This window comes from Rhinatrema bivittatum, chromosome 4 (genome assembly GCF_901001135.1).
Source record: "Rhinatrema bivittatum chromosome 4, aRhiBiv1.1, whole genome shotgun sequence".
NCBI classification, from domain to species: Eukaryota; Metazoa; Chordata; class Amphibia; order Gymnophiona; family Rhinatrematidae; genus Rhinatrema; species Rhinatrema bivittatum.
Genome location: NC_042618.1, coordinates 286,994,459 through 287,014,455, shown reverse-complemented (window position 1 = coordinate 287,014,455; position 19,997 = coordinate 286,994,459). Strand labels below are relative to the sequence as shown.

Here is a 19,997-nt window from a genome sequence, read left to right as displayed (position 1 = left end):
AGCAGAGGCACTCAGGAGGGAAGGAATTCTGGTCCATCCCTACCTAGACGACTGGCTGATCAGGGCGAAATCTCGAGAGGAGAGCCTTCGGACAACCGACAGAGTAATCGCCCTTCTGGAAAGCTTGGGCTGGGTAATCAACCTCAGCAAGAGCTGCCTACAGCCTTCCCAGTCACTGGAATACCTGGGAGTACAGTTTGACACCCGGGCACACACAGTCAGTCTCACTACCAAGAGAAAGTGGAAACTTCAGCAGCGTATCCAGTATTTGATGGGAGCCAGTCGGCCCTTAGCCTGGGATTATCTGCAGGTTCTTGGTCCCATGGCATCCACCCTGGAAGTGGTACCTTGGGCGAGGGCCCATATGAGACCTCTACAACACTCCCTGCTCTCTCGCTGGAGCCCCCGTCTACGGAACTATTCCACGTGCCTTCATCTGCCAGCCAGAGTGCGGACCCAGTTGCGGTGGTGGTTGCAGTCCAACCACATGAGCAGGGGGTCGAAGATGTCGTCACCCATGTGGACCTTGCTCACCACAGATGCCAGCCTGAGCAGCTGGGGAGCACACTGCGAAGAACTCACCGCACAAGGGCGGTGGAACAGAGAAGAGGCAGCGTGGAACATCAATTGTCTAGAGGCCCGGGCAGTCCGATTGGCATGCCTTCGGTTTGGTCACAGACTGAAGAACAGAGCAGTCAGAGTGATGTCCGACAACGCCACCAAGGTGGCATACATCAACCGTCAGGGCGGAACCAGAAGCCGACAAGTATCTCTGGAGATCGCCCCACTGATGGCTTGGGCAGAGGTGAATCTTCAGGACATCTCCGCCGTCCACATTGCCGGGAAGGACAATACCACAGCAGACTTCCTCAGCAGAGAAAGCCTAAATCCGGGAGAGTGGCAGCTGTCACCCACAGCCTTCCAGATGATTGTGGATCACTGGGGGATTCCGGACATGGATTTACTGGCGGACAAGTCTAATGCTCAAGTACCCAGATACTTCAGCCGCAAGCGCGACCCGTTCTCACACGGAATCGATGCCCTGGTCCAGCCGTGGCCTCCAGGGACTCTGCTATACGCCTTTCCTCCGTGGCCTCTGCTGGGCGCCATCATCCACAAGATTCAGAATCACCGGGGCCTAGTTCTTCTAGTGGCACCAGACTGGCCAAGAAGACCCTGGTACGCAGACATGAGAAGACTACTGGCAGGGGAGCCTCTTCCCCTGCCTCCTCTCCGGGACCTTCTACGTCAAGGTCCCATCCTCCACGAGGATCCAGCTCAATTCTCTCTTACGGTCTGGCCATTGAGAGGGCTAGACTGAAGAAAAGAGGTTACTCGGAGCCCGTGATAGATACACTCCTCCGGGCTCGTAAGTTTTCCACATCCCTCACCTACGTAAGGATCTGGAGAGTATTTGAAGCATGGTGCGACACTCACGGCACCAATCCACATGCGACCACAATCCCTATTGTGTTGGATTTCCTGCAGGATGGACTTCAGAAGGGTCTCTCCCTCAGCTCCATCAAAGTTCCGGTGGCTGCGCTGTCTTGCTATGGTCCCAGAAGGGATGGCAAGACCATCGCCAAGCACCCAGATGTTTCTCGCTTCCTGCAAGGAGTCAAGCATATTCGTCCGCCACTAAAGTGGCCTGTGCCCTTATGGAACCTCAATCTTGTTTTGGATTTCCTCGCGGGATCCACCTTCAGACCCCTTCGGGGACTATCTCTCCGTTCTCTAACCTTGAAGATGGTGTTACTACTGGCGGTATGTTCGGCACACCGCATCTCGGAGCTACAGGCACTGTCCTGCCGTGATCCCTTTCTCAGAATTACTCCTGAGGCTATCCATCTTCGTACGGTTCTCTCCTTTCTACCTAAAGTGGTTTCACAGTTTCATCTTAACCAAACCATATCCTTGCCTACCACGGCGAGTTTGAAGAAATCTGAAGAAGGGCGTTTATTACGCCATCTCGACATTGGCAGATCGCTGCCCAGATATCTGGAAGTGACACAAGAACTACGAAAGACGGACCATCTGTTCGTCCTGCACAGCGGGAGGAAGCAAGGTGAAGCGGCCTCGCGGCCCATCATCGCCCACTGGATTAAAGAAGTTATCAGAGCAGCTTACGTGGAGGCTGGGAAGTCTCCGCCTCTACAAGTCAAGGCTCATTCTACCAGAGCACAAGCGGCATCTTGGGCAGAATCCCGGATGCTGTCGCCTGCAGAAATCTGTAAAGCGGCGACATGGTCCTCCCTCCATACCTTCTCCAGGTTCTACCGTCTGGATGTCCAGGCCAGGGAGGACTCAGCATTTGCGAGGGCGGTCCTACATGTGCCTCAGGCAGCCTTCCGCCCAGGCTGGGAGTAAAGCTTTTGTACATCCCATTCGTTCTGAGTCCATCTGGCTACACGCCAGGAAATGTTGAGATTACTTACCTGATAATCTCCTTTTCCTTAGTGTAGACAGATGGACTCAGCATCCCGCCCAGCTGCCTGTGTACATGGGTTTCACTGATTCAAGGTAAGCCATGGCATTTGTTTACATAAAAGCGTACACTCTACCAGGTGTCAACGCCTTCCAGTTGTGAATGCTGGCTGTCTCCAGCCACTGTCAATCGGTCAGGGGAATCCTGTTTCACTTTTCACTGAGCGTCAGTACACACATCCATAACAGCTTTTGCAAGGAAGATTACTAAGTTGCTATGCTTCCTGTGGGGATATATATACCCTGTGCTGACGTCAGATCCGTCTCCAACTGCTAGCACGCGGATACTATCCCATTCGTTCTGAGTCCATCTGTCTACACTAAGGAAAAGGAGATTACTTAACTGATAATCTCAACATTGTATTCGTTTTGTAGCTCATTTAGAAGGCAATTTTTAAAGCAATTTATGTGGGTTAAAAGCAGTTTGTTTATAAAAATTAATGATGCGTCTAAAAAGGTTTGAACCTTCTTCACATGGGAAATGCATCATCTTTCCTTATTTGTTTTAGTCAGTTTTCTTCTGTTCCCTTTTGTATATCCAGTTCAGTTGGAACCAGAGCTGGTTCTGGTGCCATGCAACTATCTGGGAATTTTTCCCCTATTTAAGTCTCCCCGGTTCTGCCCACAACATACCTAGTATAGTCATTGCAGAGATAGTCCTGGACTGGGAGGCCATTTACTAGGGCTCCTTCTGGAACCCTGCAATAATGGGCCATGAATCCAGCTGACAGGTATGATCTTTTAGCAATGACCATTTGGAGTATGCTACCGTCCACCTGGACAAAATGGTCAGACAGATGATGAAATACTAAGAGAAATCAGGGAAGCTAACCAATTTGCAGTGCAACAATAATGGGAGATTTCAATTTCCAATTAGTCAAAAAAGAGTCGATGGTATACCACACAATGTAATCAATAGAAAATTAGTGGAAACCAAATCAATTTGATATTATGGCCTAAAAGGTGACAGCAAGCCTGTCGTTGTGACACTTTGATAGTGACCAAGCGGTCTACACATCACCCACCTTATAAAGTCCCTTTTAATGAAAACTATATTTTTTAAATTTTTTTGAATTTTTGTAAAACTCCTTACGGTGTATATTAGTGAAAGACTGTTTGTATTCAATTTAAACCAGACCCAACACGGCCCGTGTTTCGCTGTAACAGCTTCTTCAGGGGCATGCAATGATATTTATGAATATTTATAAATAGCGCTATTCATAAATATCATTGCATGCCCCTTGAAGAAGCTGTTACAGCGAAACACGGGCCGTGTTGGGTCTGGTTTAAATTGAATACAAAGAGTCTTTCACTAATATACACCGTAAGGAGTTTTACAAAAATTCAAAAAAATTTAAAAAATATAGTTTTCATTAAAAGGGACTTTATAAGGTGGGTGATGTGTAGACCGGTTGGTCACTATCAAAGTGTCACAACGACATGCTTGCTGATACCTTTTAGGCCATAATATCAAATTGATTTGGTTTCCACTAATTTTCTATAGATTTCAATTACCCCAATATTGATTGGGTAAATGTAACATCAGGACTTGCTAGAGACATAAAGTTCCTGGATCTAATAAATGACTACCGTATTTTTCGCTCCATAAGACGCACTTTTTTTCCCCCAAAGGTGGGGGGAAAATGTATGTGCGTCTTATGGAGCGAATATAAAAAAAAACCCAAACAAAAATCTAACAAACCCCCCCCCGACTCCCCCAAGACCTGCCGACTTAATTTCCTACAACCCCCCACCCTCCTGACCCCCCCCAAGACCTGCCAAACGTCCCTGGTGGTCCAGCGGGGGTCCGGGAATGATCTCCTGGGCGTGGGCCGTCGGCTGCCAGTAAACAAAATGGCGCCGACAGCCCTATGCCCTCAGTATGTCACTGAGACCGACCGCTGCTATTGGTCGGTCTCAGTGACATAGTGAGGGCATAGGGCCGTCGGCGCCATTTGTTTACTGGCAGCCGACGGCCCTATGCCCTCACTATGTCACTGAGACCGACCGCTGCTATTGGTCGGTCTCAGTGACATAGTGAGGGCATAGGGCCGTCGGCGCCATTTTGTTTACTGGCAGCCGACGGCCCTATGCCCTCACTATGTCACTGAGACCGACCGCTGCTATTGGTCGGTCTCAGTGACATAGTGAGGGCATAGGGCCGTCGGCGCCATTTTGTTTACTGGCAGCCAACGGCCCACGCCCAGGAGATCGTTCCCGGACCGCTTCTGGACCCCCGCTGGACCACCAGGGATGTTTGGCAGGTCTTGGGGGGGGGTCAGGAGGGTGGGGGGTTGTAGGAAATTAAGTCGGCAGGTCTTGGGGGGTCAGGGGGGGGGGGGGTGTTAATTTAAAGGGTTGGGATGGGGGGGGAGGGGTTCCCAGAGAAAGAAAAGTTTTCTGATCTGGGGAGTGGACCGAAATGGCCCTCCCCAGACCCGAAAACAAAATAGGGAGAAAAAAAAAAGCTATGCACTCCCCTAATTTGCTCCATAAGACGCCCAGACGCAGAGCCGGTTTAGCACAATTTTTTTTTTTTTTAAATTTTCCCCCTCTGAATCCTAGGTGCGTCTTATGGTCAGGTGCGTCTTATGGAGCGAAAAATATGGTACTTCATGGAGCAATTGGTTCAGGAACCAACAAGAGAGGAAGCTATTTTAGATTAGGCCTTTTGTGTTAAGCGATTAATAAATTTTTTAAATGAAAAAAAAAATGAAATGAATGAAAATTTAATTCTTAGTGGAACACAGGATTTGGTGAGAGAGGAAACCGTGGGGGGCCACTTGGCAACAGTGATCATAACATGATCAAATTTAAACTAATAACTGGAAGGGAGGCAATAAGTAAATCTACAGCTCTAACACTAAACTTTTAAAAGGGAAACTTTGATAAAATGAGGAAAATAGTTAGAAAAAAACTGAAAGGTGCAGCTGCAAAGGTTACAAGTGTTCAACAAGCATGGACATTGTTGTAAAATACAATCCTAGAGATGCAGGTCATATGTATTCCACACATTAAGAAAGGTGGAAGGAAGGCAAAACGATTACCGTCATGGTTAAAAGTTGTGGTAAAAGAGGCTATTTTAGCCAGAAAAAATCCTTCAAAAATTGGAAGAAGGATCCATTTGAAGAAAATAGGTTAAGTGTAAAGCATTGATAAGACAGGCGAAGAGAGATTTTGAAATGAAATTGGCCGTATTGGCAAAAACTCGTAATAAAAACTTTTTAAAATATATCCGAAGCAAGAAACCTGTGAGGGAGTCAGTTGGACCATTAGATGACTGAGGAGTTAAAGGGGCTCTTGGGGAAGATAAGGCCATTGCAGAAAGACTAAATTAATTTTTTGCTTCCGTGTTTACTAATGAGGATGCTGGGGAGATACCAGTTCCAGAGATGGTTTTCAAGGGTGATAAGTCAGAATAACTGAACCAAATCACTGTGAACCTGGAAGATGTAGTAGGCCAGATTGACAAACTAAAGAGTAGCAAATCACCTGGACTGGATGGTATGCATCCTAGGGTACTGAAGGAACTCAAAAATGACATTTCTGATCTATTAGTTAAAATTTGTAATCTGTCATTAAAATCATCCATTGTACCTGAAGATTGGAGGGTGGCCAATGTAACCTCAATATTTAAAAAGGGCTCCAGGGGCGATCCAGGTAACTATAGACCAGTGAGCCTGACTTCAGTGCCAGGAAAAACAGTGGAAACTATTCTCAAGATCAAAATCCTAGAGCATATAGAAAGACATGGTTTAATGGAACACAGTCAACATGGATTTACCCAAAGGAAGTCTTGCCTAACAAATCTGCTTCGTTTTTTTTGAAGGGGTTAATAAACATGTGGATAAAGGTGAACTGGTAGATGTAGTGATTTGGATTTTCAGAAGGCATTTGACAAAGTTACTCACGAGAGGCTTCTAAGAAAACTAAAAAGTCATGGGATAGGAGGCAATGTCCTTTGGTGGATTACAAACTGGTTAAAAGACAGGAACCAGAGAGTAGGATTAAATGGTCAATTTTCTCAGTGGAAAAGGGTTAAGAGTGGAGTGCCTCAGGGATCTGTACTTGGACCGGTGCTTTTCAATATATATATATAAATGATCTGGAAAGGAATACAATGAGTGAGGTTATGAAATTTGCAGATGTTACAAAATTATTCAGAGTAGTTAAATCACAAGCGGATTGTTATACATTACAGGAGGACCTTGCAAGACTGGAAGATTGGGCATCCAAATGGCAGATGAAATTAAATGTGGACAAGTGCAAGAACCCTTGCTGTAGTTTAACGAAGTTAGGTTCCATATTAGGAGCTACCACCCAGGAAAAAGATCTAGGCATCATAGTGGATAATACTTTAAAATCGTCGGGAATGGTTAATAAAACGGAAACTGTCATAATGCCTCTGTATTGCTCAATGGTGAAACCACACCTTGAATACTGTGTACAATTCTGGTTGCCTGCATCTCAAAAAGATATAGTTGTGATGGAGAAGGTTCAGAGAAGGGCAAACAAATGATAAAGGGGATGGAATAGCTCCCCTATGAGGAAAGACTGAAGAGGTTAGGGCTGTTCAGCTTGGAGAAGAGACGACTGAGGGGAGATTTGATAGAGGTCTTTAAGATCATGAGTGGTCTTGAACAAGTAGATGTGACTCGGTTATTTACACTTTCAATAATAGAAGGACTAGGGGGGCATTGCATGAAGTTAGCAAGTAGCACATTTAAGACAATCGGAGAAAATTCTTTTTCACTCAACGCACAATTAAGCTCTGGAATTTGTTGCCAGAGGATGTGGTTAGTGCAGTTAGTGTTGCTGGGTTCAAAAAAGGTCTGGATAAGTTCTTGGAGAAGTCCATTAACGGCTATTAATCAAGTTTACTTAGGGAATAGCCACTGCTATTAATTGTATCAGTAGCATGGGATCTTCTTAGTGTTTGGATAATTGCCAGGTTCTTGTGGTCTGGTTTGGCCTCTGTTGGAAACAGGATGCTGGGCTTGATAGACCCTTGGTCTGACCCAGCATGGCAATTTCTTTTGTTCTTATGAAAGATGGCATCAGCTGATTTGGAGTTAGGGGATGCTCTGGACTCCATTAGACACCTGCGATTTTACCTAAAGGTATGGGGTACGATTCAGGGGCGGTGGGCACTAGACACCAGGGATTTAATCAAAGGAATGGGGTGGGGGGGGGGGCAGGGACTTATCATAATGTTTGGGGAGATGGGAAGGGGGATTTTTTTATTAATGGGCAGGGATTTTGGAAAGGGGTGGGGAGTCGACACATGGAATTAAGTTTTTATTTTTTTTATTTTACTGTGGCCACCTCAACAGGTAGCAGAGGGGTAGGCATGGGTCTGCCTAGGGGAACCTGCTGCAATATGGGAGGGGTGAAATATCAGAGACGCCTCCCCCTTATTATTTTGCCCCTACTGCGATAAAATATTGCTGCTTAGATTTTAAGCTGAGGGAAATACCTATAGTATGTGAATGTGAGCTACCAATGAATAGCCATTAGCTAAATTAACAAATACAATAAAAAAAATCAAATTTGTGATATCTTTGGGACATGTATGGTTCTGCCATGAGGGGTTATTTAATACAGTATTGCTATATTGTTGTCACATGTGCACTTTGGCTAGTTTTGGCAATGGACGCATACAGCTTTTTCAAAGATGCCATTGATCTCTTGATTAACTCTCTGCTAAGTCTCCTCCTCGTTCGGTCACCCAGTTTGGAGGAACAGCCTGATTTAGGCACAGTGGTGAAAATGTATGCACTTAATTTTGAAGACGCAAAAGTATGCAAGTCCAAACCCTCCCCAAATTCCCCTCTGGGAATGCCTCCACTCAGTCTGGGTAAAACTATGCTCAGTCAGGACAAAAGTGCACAATTTCACCCATAGATTGGGCAGGCAATTTTATAATAAGCCATTTCCACTGGGAACCATTTTGCCCACATAATACATTTTGAAAATTACTCTCCCTGTTATGAAAAGTAGCCATTCACAGTGCATATCCATAATCATGTTAAATGTATTGTCAACTTCTAAGGGATGTGCATATCCATAATCATGTTAAATGTATTGTCAACTTCTAAGGGATGTCAATGTTGTTAACTCACAGCTGATAGACACACACAAGTTGTACATAAGAATATAAGAACATAAGTCATTGCCATGTTGGGTCAGACCAAGGGTCCATCAAGCCCAGCATCCTATTGCAAAAAGCACATAAAAATAAATACCACAGATGCAGAATGTTCAAATTAATGTTCTGTTTCCAAATCCAAATTTGGAAAATCCACTGCTGTTCTTTGCTGTTCAAACGAGCTTCATTATCACCCATACACCAATTGTTTTTATTTGGGCAGCAAGCACTCACTGAGTATCCCTGCTCCATGCAGTGTGTCACCATAAGTGTCTCTAGTTTTTTGGTTTTCAAATAACTGTAATATTCTGTAAGTCATGTGGAGAAACGTTCTGCCACTACCCATGCTATATCTGTACTTTGGATAAATGTAGGAATTTTTTCCAATACTGTGAATCTGTCACCTTTTATGAAATTATTTTAATTTTATGTTCAGGGATCTTAATTTTAATTTCTTTGAGTTTAGGTTAGATTGTGAAATGAAACATTATTAAAGTAGCATTTTCATTGGTTAATGCCTCTCCATTAACATTGCATTGGATGAGTTGATTTTCAGTCACGTGAGAAATCACAATTACTGATTTTTCTCTATGATTTGATAATAGGTTTTTAACATAGTTTAAACTTGAAATTCTGACATGAAATTTCTTGTCAAAATGGTAAACGCTGCAATATTAATGAAGACCTTCATAACAAGAGGGCTCTGAACTGCACTTGCACACGTGTGGTTACACCTATGCAAGTAAATTTTCAAAGGTCTGCACGTGCAAATACTGGGGTTTATGTGCATAGTCGGGCCTTGTGTACACCGCGCGCATTTTATAATGGGCCCGGCCACATGCGTAAACCCCGGTACACTCCAAAGTGCCGGGCCTCTCCAAAGGGGAGGGATGGGTGGGCCAGCACCATTCGACGCTGTCCTGGGGAAGCACACGCCAGAAGCCGGCCAGCACGCAAAATCTACTGCTGCTTCAGAGGAGCAGCAAGGTAAAAAATTAAAAAAAAACAAACTGTTCGTTATGGGTAGGGGTCGGGGAGGAGAGGAGAAGAGGTAGGAAGGGAGGGGTTAGGCATAGGAAAGTTCCCTCCCAGTCCGCTCCTTGACTGGAGCGGACTGGGAGGGAACTGGGGGATACCCGATTGTGGTGCCATGTGTGGGCTTTTAAAATCCCCCCCCCCCCCAATGCATGGAGGAGGCCATCCACCCACACATGCATGCACGGATGTTAAAATCCACCTTGCATGTGCGCACGAATATCGTATTTTATAACATGCGTATGCCAACGCACGAGCGTTATAAAATACCCACGTCCATGTGCTCCTTTGAAAATTGATCCCATTGTGCTTGCTTGTGTCTAAATATAATCATAGATCCATTATAAAATGAATTGCTGTTAGTGAGTATAAAATTACTTGTTCCATTTTTGTTTATTTTGTGCATAGACTGATGAAAAGATGAATGAAATTATGAATCTAGCACATGTGTTTCTTCAGAACTTTTGCCGAGGGAATCCTCAGAATCAAATCCTTCTTCACAAAAATCTTAATCTGTTTCTTACTCCTGGTGTAAGTATGAGTTGAAATAAATACAATTATTGAAATAAATGTATATGAAATAAAATAATTAGTGATACATATTGGTATACAGTATAAATTTTAATTTAAGCTTTTCCCTTCTAGATGTTCTGTTTTATTCCAGTCTTTCTTAATGTAGCAATTCAGCATAGCCCACATGCACATTAATGTCTACTAATAAGTATATACTGCTACTTTATAGTAAATCATCATTTGGTGGAATATAATATACTTTTTCAAAACAATTATCAATCATAATTCTGAGGCATCTTCCAGGTGATCTAGTTTGACTGCTTCCATCAAGGGAGAGAATGCACGCTCCATCACTGCTAGCACAGGCAAACTGTATTCATTACAGTTAAAATGTAACTTTTGAAGATACATAATTATTTGCACAGAATGATTTTATTTTATTATTTTACAAAGTAAAGAGAATCCAGTTTTTAAACAACTTTTTGTAAATAAATACTTATAAAGGCCTCCAAACTGAAGAAAATTGAAATATTGTCCCTTTATCCCCCCCAACAAGAGCTACACACACAAGCTCTGTTCTCTTTACTACTGTTACTAATACTACCCCATCAGATAAGCAGAAAATCCCCACCTAAGTACTCTCATGGTCAGGCAATAGCCCACTAACATAGATGACAAGAGTTATGCTCAAGTAGTAGAAGAAATGATCTAGGAGTCAAAAGTACTTTACAGTTTCAAGGTCATATATCTACTATTTCTAATACATGTCTGATGTAGAGCAACTCACTAGGGACCTCATGTAGTAAATTCCAGTGAATGTGGCTCAGCACTATTTGCAATATACAGATATATACTCTGAAGGAATAATGTTGTAACACCATATAATTTTTAAAACAAATACTTGCATAAATTAGACCAATTTTCAAAGGAAAAGTACATTCAGTACTTTCCCTTTAAAAATTATCTCATCAACACTACATAATTATACCTGCTAATTTGAGCACATAGATTTTTTGTGAAAAGCTACACATATAAAAGCAAATTTTAAAAGCCTTACACATGCCACTGGGCAATACGTGAGTATCTTGGGCCGGTGCGTGCCGTGCGGATTTTAAAGAAGCTCCCAAGAATGTGCCTGTCTCCTGGTACATGCACCAATGTGAAAGACAAAAAGGGGGGTGGGACATGGGCGGTCTGAGTATGTAACATGAAATGTGCAAGTAGGTATTTACGTGCACAAGTCCACGTTGGGGTCCCCTACCATGTAACTTTATTTCTACTATGGATGGCGTGTAAGTAATGAAACAAAAAAAGCCAAGGCTAGTTAGCGGGGTTTTAAGGGTTGGGGCTAAACGGTTAAAATGGAGGCATATTAACTAGGGGGTTATGAAGTCCTGTCCTTTAACTGGGCGAACTGAGAATGGATTGGGGAAACTGATAATTGCATTGGCACATGTATCTAATAAAATCCCCCCACTTATGCAATAAAGTTGCCATTTGCGTTCACGTGCATGCATCCATTTAAAATGTCTCGCACATGTAGGTACATACAGCTGATTTTATATCATATGCGCATATGATGGCAGAAAAAGGCCAAATGGTCCGTCCAGTCTGCCCAGTAGTTTGCTTATGGTAGTAATTGCCGCTTCATGCAGGTTACCCCTATGTTTATGTTAAGGATGGTAACTGCTGCTCTGTGCAGGTTATCCCCTTTTATAAAATGGCTGTGTCTCTGGGTGTGAGCCAGCATATGCACGTATATGTGTGCCCACACAGCTATTTGAAAGTTACTGTCTTAGCTTTGAAAATGCAAAAGTGTGCTTGTAAATGCAAACCCCTCCCTGCCGCTAAGAATCTCTCTGTACATTGCGGGTGAGTTTACGTGCATATTGGCAATTTGCTCATAAGTATACCCTTATATCAAGTGGACAGTCTTAGAGCGGGCCATTCCTATAGGTAAAACACATTTTTACCTGTAGAAGTGCCTTTAAAATGTACTCGCTCTGTGCATGCTGGGGACTTCACTCATTGTGCAGCAACAAGCCTTATGCTCATGATCTTACTGTCCAGTTTCATAAAAAACAATTTGCAATTGCTGTCTTTTTAATACCAGAGTCTTTTTATAACTTTTTTATTAAAGGAAATGCCAGTAGTACACTGACAAATGTCAGTTTAATTACCTGGGGATTCCAATTTTACCATCCTAGAAGTATAATGGAATCTCCCATTAGGTGCTCCAGGCTTTATACTTGGTTCACATCAGCAGGATTGTGGCATTTAACTCCATTGTAATCCATTAATACAGACTCTTGCATTATTTACCTGGGAATAAACCTTTTAAGGGCATGATATTTGCATTTTTTTCTTGAGTGCTGGCACAATTAAGAATGATATATATATTTTAAAAAGTTATTTGTTAGTCCTCTTTACTCACTAGTTAAAAGTTCTTCTAGTAAGGAACAGAAACAGTTATAACAGTAAATAACAATTGGAAAATAAAAGCACATCAGTAACTTTTTCAACAAATCAACATATATGTTTCAGTAGCAATCCATAAATGTGCAGATGACACTGAGGACTGTGTCACCCCCAAAAGCTGCTTATTTTACACGCTTTATCCTCTTCTGGCTTGGGTTGCCATATACTTTGATCAGGCAGAAGTAATAACATTGTTTCTTTTCACCTTATGTGACGTTTTTGATGTAATTTCTTTGCCAAACACATGCTGCTGACCACTAACCATGTACTAGCAAATTTGCTATGAAACAAAAAATAATGCTGGGCTTTTCATTTTTGCAGAAATCTTTTTTGCCATTGAATTTAATATGAACATTTTTGAATAGAATTGTGAAAAATATTTTTTTGCTGGCTTTCATAGGCCAATTTTTAAAAACTTTTTAATGATTAAAAATGTCAAAAACTGCCACTGATATCTATGCTAGTATATTTGAAACAGTCACGCGGGCACACATGTGTTTGTGTTTGCCGGTTTCTGCCTAGGGATGTGGCCATTTTATAATATACACATGTATATGTGTGCATGGGTCAAAATAGGCTGTATGTGCACACGTGCATGCAAGTTTAAGTAGATGCATGCCTATGAACGCAAATGCTGCTTCTACCATGTAAGTGGGGGGATTTTAGTTGACATGTGCACTGACGCAATTACCAGTTTTCTCAGTTCTTTCCCAGTTCGCCCAGGTAAGGGATAGGACTTCTTAAGTCCCCTAATTAAATAGCCTCCCTTTTACCCTATTAACTCCAACCTTTAAAACCCTGCTCACCTCTTTGCTGTTTTTTGTTTTCTGACTTACATTCCATCCAGAGCAGAAGTAAAGTTACATGGCAGGGGACCCCAGCGCACAATTGTGTGCGTAACTATGTACATACTGATTTCATTGAGAAATCCAGGAGCCACCAATGCCCCACCCAAGCCCTGCCCTTTTTTCAGAAATTTTTTGGTGCGCGGAGTGGAAGGTGAGTGCATATGCGTGTGCCTTATAACATCCACGCAGCATGCAACGGCCCGACTTGTGTGCATATCTCCTGTTTTTGGTGCCTGCTGGGCTATTAAATTTCAACTTTGTGTTTCCAAGTAAAAATTGTCCCTTTTTAAGTAATTGGCAAATATTTGCAAACATGCAAATTATGGTCAATTTTCACAAAATTAAACATTCACCCTTTTTATATCCTTATAGGTGTGCGCCTGTATGTGTTCAAGATATTAAATTCTAAGTGGCATTTCAATTTTGTTTGAATGGAAAGCGCCAAATGAAGAATGTAAAAGTAGCTTGTCATACACCACAAAAAAACACTGTATTTATTTTGTGATTCTCTTTTTGTTAGTTGCTGGAAGCGGAAACAATGCGGCATATCTTCATGAATAATTATCATCTGTGCAATGAAATAAGTGACAGGGTAGTTCAACACTTTGTACACTGCGTGGAGACACATGGACGGCATGTAGAGTACCTGAGGTTCTTGCAGACTATTGTAAAAGCAGATGGCAAATATGTGAAGAAATGTCAGGATGTAGTAATGACTGAGGTAATATATGCTAAAGGTTCATAAATATGGTTTGAGATATATGATATGGACATGTACTTACACTTCTGTGCAATATTGCCTTGAAGCACTGGGTATCTTGCCTTACGTCATATGTGTTGAGCCAGAAAAATTCCTAACTCATAGTTGATAGACACATATTTTGAACACAAAATAACCAGCACCATAACAAAATGGACCAATTTTAAATGCAAACGATAAATCAGACAGAAATGTATCTGGTCTTGAAGACTTTCCAAATACCTTATGCCAGGACCACTACTACTGCTACTTAATAATTCTATAGTGCTATTTGACATACGCCGTACTGTACAATAAACATATATTGACAGTCCCTGCTCAGTTGAGCGTACAGTCTAAAACAAACATACAGGGCAAAAGAGACTTTGAGAATTTTATTTAAGACAATGTACCAAGTTTTAGGCATACGTTCTGTTTCTAGGAAAGGCCCTGTCATAAACTTTTGCCAGATTGCAGCATATATAGGTAAATAGTACCTTTCCACAAAATACATCAGCTTAAGTAATCGCATATGCAGCTATTGAGACTTTTTCAGATGTATTCATAGTTTGTCTTATAATATCAGTATAAATCCGGTGTAGATGTGCATGTCCATATATTTGAGTATATATTTTATTTGGAAAAGTTACATGAACTTTTTTTATATGATTGAACTATATTACAATCAATTCAATGCAAATGTATCTTTTAGGTTAAGATACATGTGCAAGATCTTAGTCATGAGCTGAGGACAGTCCCTTCTTGGCCTTTTAACATAGGCCCCAAAGAAATAAGGTGTACTCTGCTGTGTGCACAATTTTGCATGTAGAACTCTACTCCCAATATAGCAAGGAGTTTTGTGCTCAAAAAAATGTGTGCACTAACCTGAATAAAAAACATTTGCACAGCTTAACTCCCCTCCATAGAAATCCTTTGTTAATTAAGGTATTAGCTATTACTCCCCAGTGCAGAGAGGTGTGCAAACTTTTTAATGCTAGAAATTTAATTCCTGGTCAGAAGCACATCAAGTAGGGGCTATAGCTACATCTTTAGCTCATCTTAGATCAACTACAGTTGATAAAATTTGCAAAGCTGCTACATGGGTGTTATGATCGATGGCCTGTAGGTTGGCCCATTGATCACTGCTCCTACTTTTCCCCAGTCCCAGCCGCTCTGCAACACAGCAGGATGCTGGCGAAGATAGTGCCAACAACCACTGCCCCAGGGTGTCCTCTGCAGCTGGATGCCACCATTGACTTCCTGCATGCCTCGATGCCTTAGGCACATGGGTGTGACCCTTCTCAGAATTTAAAGGGACCACGGCAGGGCATTCCCCGTGGTTCCTTCTGATAACATCTGCTACTGAGGCCTATAAAAGGCCTCTCCTGACATGGTTCCAGTGCCTTGGCAACAGGTCAACCTGCTTCCAGTAGTGTGAGTTGCCATTGTCTATGATCCTGTGTCTCCAGTTCCAGCTTGTCTTCATCACCAGTTCACTTGTCTTTGTCTCCAGTACCGCTTATCTCTGTTCCAGTTCCTGTCTTCAGCTCTGGCAGTCTGTGTCCTTTGACTTCGGTCTTCAACTCCAGTAGTCTTTGTCTCCAGTCTCTGTGGTCCGTGTCTTTTCATCAGTCCTTCTGGTTGCCTCTTTATTTCTTCAATATACTTCTCCTGCTTGTTCCGCTCCTTGCCCTCCTGTCCGTCCCTCCTTTGCCCTTTGGACAGATATTGTATATTTACCTCGTCCTGACTCCTGGACCTGCCTGATTATTGCCTGCCTTTGACCATAGCCTGCCATGGGATATGCTTTGCCTCCTTCTGTTCTAACCCTGCTATGACCACAGATCTCACCACAAGTAGAGGCCCCCACCTAAGACCTTCCAGCCCTGGTACCCGAAGGCTCAGCCCAAGGGGAACGTGGGCTGGTAAAAGCGAAGCTCCATTTGGGCCTTTGCCTTGTCTGGATCCACGTGCCAACGGTGAGGACCTGCAGGGTTCTGCCCTACAGGTAGCATCAACTGCGCCTCGGCCCAAGGGTCGACGCTCACAACAATGGGCTACTACTCATACATTCTCAAAACATTATTGTCTGGAAAATGCTTTATGTCAGACTAATAATTTTGACCAAACAATTCTGAAGAGTATATTTAATTAATTTCTTCAATTCTCTCTCCAACTTCTAAAGGAGATGGGTTACAATATTTTATTTAAAAGAGAAAAAACAAGTTTTCGTGCATCCTTAAGCTTGTGTGACTGTTCTAGTCTTGCTTGTCCATGAAGAAAGAAACATTGCTTATTTGTAATGGGTATTCTCTGTAGACAGCAAGACAGATCAGCCATGGAATCCCATCCCTTTCCTCTTAGAGTTTAAGATAGCTTATTAGAATGACAGGAGACTCACAGCTGTGTGGGAGCACATTTTCCGGTCAGCATCATCAGATGATGTCACACACCTATGTGGCAGATTTGTACTATTTATTTATTTATAAAATCTTATTTATAAAATCTTATAAACCGTCATTTAGAGGGTTCCATCACAACGGTTTACATAGATCCAAAATAATACAAATAAAATCAGTAACAAAAACAATATTAGGCTAATACATTATTCAGTAGTCTAAAATACATCAAAAGAAATTATAAGTAAAAATTGATCTTGCTATGTCATCTGGTTGTACCTATGTATCTATGGAGAACATCTGTTACCGGTAAGCAACTCTTCTAATCCTAGAGTAATGGTTCACAACCCAATCCTCTGGATTTAAGAGCATAAGATATGCCATGCTGGATCAGACCATGATTCATTGAGCCCAATATCCTTTTGCAGACAGGGGCCAGCTTAGGTCACAAATACTCAGTAGATCCCAAAAAACAGATCGTTTTTTGTTGCTCACCCACGAAAAAGTCCAACAATAATGCATACAAAAAAATAGTAAAGCAAAGAAATGTAATTATGTCTTTATCTTTCAAATCGGAAAAAGACAGAGAATAGCACAACTTGTTTAATCTTTGAAAAAGAGGACCATCATACTACCCTGTGGTATCTGAACTTCAGTTATGTTCATTGCTTTTATCAGCAAGGGTCACTTACCGGTCCTGGAGTGAAAGTTCCCTTAGAAAAGATTTAAATAATTTTTTTAATGCTTATAAAAACACATACTTCCCCTTCAACAAGTCCAATTCAAACAAGCCTGACATGTCATGTTTCATAATGACTTTCAGGGGCTTTCAATATATTCTTTGCTGATGAGGAGGCTGACTGTCACAATTCTCGCTGATTTTAATTTAGAAATTCTCAGACGCCGGGAAATCCCAGATGCGTCTGAATGACTATGCTAATATTGTGTTATTTGACAAAATGTGAAGAATTTTTAAAGAATGACACAGAAGTTTTCATTTTTGATGCAGAATTTCATCTAGGAGTAAAATGCTCTAAATCTTGTTTGCAGGTTGCAAATATTGAATCTTGATGTAATAAAAACCAGGATTAGGATGTAACCATCCCAGACTATAATCTCTTCAAAAGGAATATAGTAGAGAAAAGGACAAGGGGTAGCTCTTTTATTGGAAATATAATAGTAGCCATTGATATAAAAGGAGAGCAAGGAGGTTGCCCTAGAAAAAAATCTAAGATATATTCTGTATATATGGGGAGCATTATGTAGACTTTCATCACTGGATGTGTACTGGTGAGTGACCCTTCTCAACATCAACTAGAAGTGGAAAAATCATGGCTTCAATATAGGGAGCATTTCACAGACAATTAGTAGTAGAGCACATTTGAACTTTGCTCTGACAGATGGAGACTGCGTCACTGACTTCAGGGTTAGGGAAAATGTAGGATCTAATGATCACAATACTTGTGATTTAGTATTAAACTCTGACCTCAACTGAACCATACTAAGACTAAAGCCTCAGACTTAAGGAGAACCAGCTTCAAGATGATGAGAGATAATATTGAAGAGGCACTTTAGGAATCCAGTACTGAAGCAATATATTTAAAAATGATCTGGAAAGGAATACGACGAGTGAGGTAATCAAATTTGCAGATGATACAAAATTATTCAGAGTAGTTAAATCACAAGCGGATTGTGATAAATTGCAGGAAGAACCTTGTGAGACTGGAAAATTGGGCATCCAATTGGCAGATGAAATTTAATGTGGATAAGTGCAAGATGATGCATATAGGGGAAAAATAACCCTTGCTGTAGTTACACGATGTTAAATTGCATATTAGGAGCTACTGCCCAGGAAAGAGATCTAGGCGTCATAGTGGATAATACTTTGAAATCGTAGGCTCAGTGTGCTGCGGCAGTCAAAAATGCAAACAGAATTTATTTATTTAGCGTTTTTCTTTACCGGCATTCATGTTACAATCACGTCATGCTGGTTTACAAAATAACAGGGGGAGTGATAACTTTGAACCTTGAACAAGTGAAGAGAGACATTGCAGTTACAATAAAAACAAGGCTGTTCAACTGGGGGAAGAAGAAACAAAGCTATAGTAACTTAACAGACAGAGGTATAATTATTTACAGTATACTGAATGTTAGGAATTATTAGGTATTCCTAACATTAGAATGTTAGGAATTATTAGGAAGGGAATGGTGAATAAAACAAAAAATGTCATAATGCTTCTGTATCGCTCCATGGTGAGACTGCACCTTGAATACTGTGTACAATTCTGATCGTCACATCTCAAGAAAGATACAGTTGCGATGGAGAATGTACAGAGAAGGGCGACCAAAATGATAAAGTGGATGGAACTGCTTCCTTATGAGGAAAGACTAAAGTGGTTAGGGCTGTTTAGCTTGGAGAAGAGACAGCTGAGGGGGGGGGGGGGGGGGGGGGGGGGGGGGAAATATGATAGAGGTCTTTAAAATCATGAGAGGTCTAGAACGGGTAAATGTGAATTGGTTATTTACTCTTTCGGATATTAGAAGGACCAGACACCAGAGGGCACTCCATGAAGTTAGCAAGTAGCACATTTAAAACTAATCAGAGAAAATTCTTTTCACTCAACGCACAATTAAACTCTGGAATTTGTTGCCAGGTGATTATGGTTAGTGCAGTTAGTGTAGCTGGGTTTAAAAAAGGTTTGGATAAGTTCTTAGAAGTCCATTATCTGCTATTAATCAAGTTGACTTAGAAAATAGCCACTGCTATTACTAGCATCAGTAGTGTGGGATATACTTAGTTTTTGGGAACTTGTCAGGTACTTGTAGCCTGGATTGGCCACTGTTGGAAACAGGATGCTGGGCTTGATGGACCCTTGGTCTGACCTAGTATGGCAATGTCTTAAGTTCTTAAATGAGAATATTTTAAAGGCAACAAATATCTGTATAAAGCAAGTTAGTAAAGAGAAAAGGAGGTAGAGATTGATAATGGTATCTGGAGGTTGCTGAAATTATAAGAGCAAAGAGGTTAGCATTCAAAAAATTAAAAACAATAAAAGATGATGACAGGCAGAATGTCAGGAAAAACATATGGAAGCAGGAAAGGTGGTTAGAAGAGTAATAGCCAAAGGTAGGACAAAATTGCCTTAGAGATATAAAACCTTCTTTAGATATATAAGGGAGCGTGAATAAACTGAAGAGAATAGGAAATTTAAAGCAGGTGTGTTTTCAAATAATGCGCCGTCAGTCTTTCAGTGGTGGGTCCCTCAATGCCAGCTGAACTAGTGACTTTTTTTTTTTTTTTGTGGAAGAGGTTAAAAAACTTACTATTTTCAGAAGTCTTTTATTAGAGATCT

General features: G+C 41.6%; 1 protein-coding gene across 1 annotated transcript in view; it reads left to right on the top strand.

Moving 5' to 3' along the window:
* Positions 1-19,997, top strand: part of ITPR2 (inositol 1,4,5-trisphosphate receptor type 2) — a 1,380,003-nt gene that overhangs the window by 677,134 nt on the left and 682,872 nt on the right. Inside the window, 2 exon segments of the mRNA XM_029597493.1 lie at positions 10,076-10,198; positions 14,027-14,227. Coding sequence (XP_029453353.1) covers positions 10,076-10,198; positions 14,027-14,227 — 324 coding nt within the window.